Source organism: Papio anubis, chromosome 20 (assembly GCF_008728515.1).
Source record: "Papio anubis isolate 15944 chromosome 20, Panubis1.0, whole genome shotgun sequence".
Taxonomy (NCBI): Eukaryota; Metazoa; Chordata; class Mammalia; order Primates; family Cercopithecidae; genus Papio; species Papio anubis.
In genome coordinates this window covers 10872329-10877350 of record NC_044995.1, presented here as the reverse complement: position 1 = coordinate 10877350, position 5022 = coordinate 10872329, and the positions used below count along the sequence as shown (strand labels likewise).

Sequence of the window (5022 nt, the reverse complement as noted above, 5' to 3'; positions counted from 1 at the left end):
AGAAAAGAAACAAAAGAAAAGAAAACAAACACATAAAAATATAGGGAAAATGGTGTGGGGACAGTAGGGAGCTCAATGGACTTTAAAAAGCTATTCTAAAACAAATTTTATTTTATTTTATTTTATTTTTATTTACTTATTTTTTTGAGATTGAGTCTGGCATTAACTCGGCTCACTGTAACTTCCGCTTCCCAGGCTCAAGCAATTCTCCTGCCTCAGCCTCCCGAGTAGCTGGGATTACAGGCACTTGCCACCACGCCCAGCTAATTTTTATATTTTAGTAGAGACAGGGTTTTGCCATTTTGGCCAGGCTGGTCTTGAACTCCTGACTTCAAGTGATCTGCCCACCTCAGCCTCCCAAAGTGCTGGGATTACAGGCAAGAGCCACCGCACTCAGCCTAGGAATTCCACGTTTTAATGCACCCTCTCAGGCCCCACCCCCAGCCTACTAAATCAGAAGCTCTGAGTTTGGGGCCCACCCATCTCTGGATCAACAAAGCCTTCAGGATATGGTACTATCACTAAGACCAACTGGTCCCCAGAGACTCCCAATGCCTCTGTAGTCCAAGAGTAAAATCAGGAATTTAGAGATTGCCAAATTTAGACCAAAAAATACACAATCCAGGACAGCAACATAAATAGGCACAGCAGAGAAGATTCGAGGGGCAGTGAAAATAGCCCCCATGATACTCCAATGGTGGATATTCATGAGGCCTTTGTCCAAACCCACAGGATGTACGACACACAGAGCGAGCCCTAATGAACACCATGGACTCTGGGTGCTGGTGATGTGTCCGGGCAGGCTCACTGATGGAACAGATGCACCGCTCTGCTGGGGCTGCTGGGCGGGGAGAGGCTGTGCCGTGTGGGGAGGGAGTCTAGGGGAACTCTGTGCTGTCCACTGAATTTCCCTGTGAACCTAAAACAGCTCTGAAAAAGAAAGTCTAGAGCCAGGCGTGCTGGCTCACACCACACCAGCCTGGGCAACAAAAAATCCCATCACTACAAAAAAATTTCAAAAAATTTGAATATCATAATTATAATAAAGCCTAATAAAAACTATACAGGGCACAGCAGCTCATGCCTGTAATGCCAGCATTTAAGGAGGCCAAGGCAGGTGGATCACCTGTACTCAGGAGTTCAAGACCACCCTGGGCAACAAGGCAAATCTTCATCTCCACAAAAAACATGAAAATTAGCTGAAGTGGTGGTATGATCCTGCAGTCCCAGCTACTTGGGAGGCTTAGACGGGAGGATTGCTTGAGCCTGGAAGGTCACGGCTGCAGTGGGCGATGATCCTGCTACTGCAATCCAGCCTGGTTGAGAGAGGGAGACCCCATCTCAAAAAAAAAAGAATAGGAAAAAAAAAAAAAGAAAACTGTTGAGGATACCCAATAAAAGCTGAGTTTGAGAAAAATAACGAATAATTTAGAACATGGTGATACTAAAAAAAAATGTTTTATCTGAAACCCACATTTTCCCAGGCATATTGTGTATTTCATCTGGACACCCTCCTTGGACAATTGTACTTTACAGCAAAACAGTGGGTAACAGCATGTCCCTCAGGAGACTCCGTTTTTTGTTACAAAATATTGAAAACTAATAAGATGTTTGTTTATTGAAAGAACAGCAACACAAACCAAAATAAGCCTATAACAATAGACGTAATAAAACAAAAACCAAAATTCACTAGGGAGGAAAAAAGTTTAAACAAACATCCTGGGAATTCCTGTCTAGGGCACCCCTGTGTGTGCCAGGCACCCTACGTGTGTCAGATGTCATCTGATAACATCGGTGAGAAGTCATCATTCACATTTTCTTGGTGTAGAAGACGCGGACCCGATGACGAAGTCACTGTGAAGTGGTTTCCGGATGTGTTTTCTGGTGGCGTCTTAAGGTTGCAGGCCGACCGAAGGCTCTTGAACACTTGGGACATATGTAAGGTCTCTCTCCGGAGTGGGTGCGCTGGTGCTCCTTCAGATTCGCCTTGTAGGTGAAAACTTTCTTGCAGTCTTTACATTCGAAGGGCTTCTCCCCTGTGTGGCTTCTCCTGTGACACTTCAGGTAGGACTTCTGGGTGAACTGCTTCCGGCAGATGTCACACGCGTAGGGCCTCTCACCGGTGTGGGTTCGCTGGTGAAATTGGAGGCCTATGCCCTGCCTGAAACGCTTCCCACAGAGATTACATTGAAAGGGTCTCTCTTCTGTGTGTGATCTCTTGTGGGTGGCTAGCTTGCTGTGATATTTAAACCTCTTACTGCACACCTCACATGCAAAGGGTAGCAGTTCCTTAACTCCTTGGCCATCAGGGTGAATGACCAGGCCCGCAGGGTCCAGGGAATGAACTGGATTGATCTCAGCTTGTCCCGGGGATTCTCTGTGGCCCACAGGTGTGGCTCCTCCTTGAGGCTCTTCTTGGGAAATGGAGGAGGCGTCCCGTTTGCTTCTTTTGGGGCCTCTGAGATTCAGAGCCTCTCCTCTGTTCCGGCTGTGAGTCGAAGCTTCTCTCTCCACAACGCAGGCAGAAGGTGTGTCGGCATCCACATTTTCCACAGAGGCTCTTTTTCGGGGTCCTTTCCCCTCCTTTGCTCTCACCAGATCTACTGGAAGAAGGGATTCCACACACAACAGTTAATAAAGCGCATTTTCAATACACCAAACTCACTGCAACCAAACACTGACCTTGTGTGAGAACATCCCCTCAAGCTCAAGCTTAAGACATTGGACCGTAGGTCTCTGGAGAGTGGGGGGTGGAGAGGCTTTGGCAGCTGAGTGCCAGCTCCCCCAGACATGATAACGCTGGGACCCCACTCCTGCACGCCAGAAGAAAGGGGCTATCTCCACACAGGTCTAAGTCTTCATACTTACTAGGACCACTTGGAAGCTGAGGCTCTGGGGGTGTAAGTCCTGGGTTCTCCTCCCTGTCTTCCTCCAGGTCCTTCTCCAAGGTCGGCTTGGGTCTCAGAGCCTTTGGGTCACCTTTCATGACATTAGTCTCTGGAAGCAGGAAGTCCTCCTCCTGACAATGAAAAACCAAGAGCAATGACTCCGTGTCTAAACTGGGGGAAGTTTAGGCATCTCTACCTTTTCCTGATTGAATGCACCAACATTCAAAACCACCACACCAATGATACAGGTGTGGTGGTTTTCACTCTTTGGTTCTCTGAGCATATTTATTCCTGCCCTGCCAACGTCTCCCTGCCCCTGAGGCTGGAAGGAGCATGACTCTAGGTGGAGACCCCTCAGCCCTGGCACCATTGGCACTGGGGCTGCATCACCCTCCTGGAGGGGGCGCTCCTGGGCAGAGTAGAGACCCCGCCTCCACCCTCTAGATGCTACTAACACCCCACCACCCCCGAGAATGCCAAACAAAAGTGTCTCCAGACATGGTCATATGTCCGGAAAGGCAACATCACCAGTTGAGAAACATTCCTCAAATTAAGAAATTGACAATCTGTAGAAAGTGGGTTCCTTGCTGAATTATTACATGAAATGTCTTTGAGGTAACTGGCTATGGGGAAGGGATCTTCAGTTCATTCATCTGTGCCAACTGCCTCCCTCACTTCACTGAGACCATTTCTTACCCCCCACCCTAAATGCTAAAAGCTCTCATGGTGGAGGGAAAAGTAGATGAGGTTTTCCACTCTGTGATGGTTCAGGAATGAATGTTTGGGGATGTACCATGTCCATGGGGAATGGTTCTAATCTTGTCCTGTGCCAAATCTGTCAATCAGTCCTGCAGTCACACGACTTCCTCCTGCTCCTTCTCCCACCTCTGCCCAGACACCAAGGCCTCACACACTCACCTGCCTCCTGGACGGTGCAGGAACCCTGGGCAGGGTCTGCAGCTCTCGGCGGGCCTGGCCTTCCCATGGACGCATCAGGTTCACAGAGGAGGCTCGCTGGCTGGACACGTCTCTCAGATCACCCCTGACACTGGCGGGGCCTTCAGCCATCTTGACATCTGAGTCCTGAATGAGATATTCCTTGCCGAACAAGTTGACCACAGACTGTAGAGGGAAAAAAGACAATCAGACTCACCATGAGAACCTGAAAGTAGCTCTCATATACCCTGGGTCCTGCCATAATGCTCACACTTGACTGTAATCCCACCACTTCAGGAGGCCGAGGTGGGCGGATTATGAGGTCAGGAGATCGAGACCATCCTGGCTAACACGGTGAAACCCCCTCTCTACTAAAGAATACAAAAAATTAGCTGGGGTTAGTGGCGAGCGCCTATAATCCCAGCTACTTGGGAGGCTGAGGCAGGAGAATGATGTGAACCCAGGAGACGGAGGTTGTAGTGAGCTGAGATTGTGCCACTGCACTCCAGCCTGGGCGACAGAGCGAGACTCTGTTTCAAAAAAAAAAAAAAAGAAAGTAGCTCTCATATTCCCTGGGTCCTGCCATAATGCTCACACTTGACTGTAATAAATGTTCAAATCTGCCTTCCCGATGCAGAGTCAGCTCTGTGGACACAGCAATCCTGTCTGAATTTTTTCCTCTCTAGATAAGTACATAAATATGAATCCTTTGGAGGAAAGGGTCTCTAAACCAAAGAGAAGACAAGGAGAAATATTCTGGGTGAATACAACTCAAGTGGCCAATGGCAGCTCACCTTGTGTTAGAACTTAGGGGCTCATTTGGGGACCTGGAGACAGATCCCTGCATCTCTGATACTAACCACTTTCCCTGCCTCAGGATGGGACTTCTGGGCCCCCCTTCAGTTCACCCTAATGCCTCCTTCCCTACATTCCATCAGGTGTAATATTTTACCAATGTCTTTCTCTCATGTTGGCCTCACACAGTGTGTGGGTCCCTGTATTCCCTCTGCCTGTCCATCTCCTAGACCAGGGATTTGCAATATTAACTGTGCTGATATTTGAGACTGGAGAATTCTTTGGCCCCCATCCCAGCGCCCATTCCCTGCACCAATCAGGAGGGTCCCACTCACCCATTTCTTGGGTCTTCGGTGATTTCGCAGCAGGTCCTCCAGGTCTTTGCAGCTCCGCACGTCGTTCA

General features: G+C 48.7%; 1 protein-coding gene across 1 annotated transcript in view; it reads right to left on the bottom strand.

Moving 5' to 3' along the window:
- Nucleotides 1-1196: 1196 nt before the first annotated feature.
- Nucleotides 1197-5022, bottom strand: part of LOC101004323 (zinc finger and SCAN domain-containing protein 5C-like) — a 7467-nt gene continuing 3641 nt past the window's right edge. The window contains exons 2-4 of the mRNA XM_031660386.1: nt 3807-4010; nt 2869-3019; nt 1197-2627 (exon numbers count right to left, since the gene is read on the bottom strand). Of these exons, the coding sequence (XP_031516246.1) occupies nt 1852-2627; nt 2869-3019; nt 3807-4010 (1131 nt within the window). The 3' untranslated portion in view covers nt 1197-1851. The remainder of the gene's footprint in view (nt 2628-2868; nt 3020-3806; nt 4011-5022) is intronic.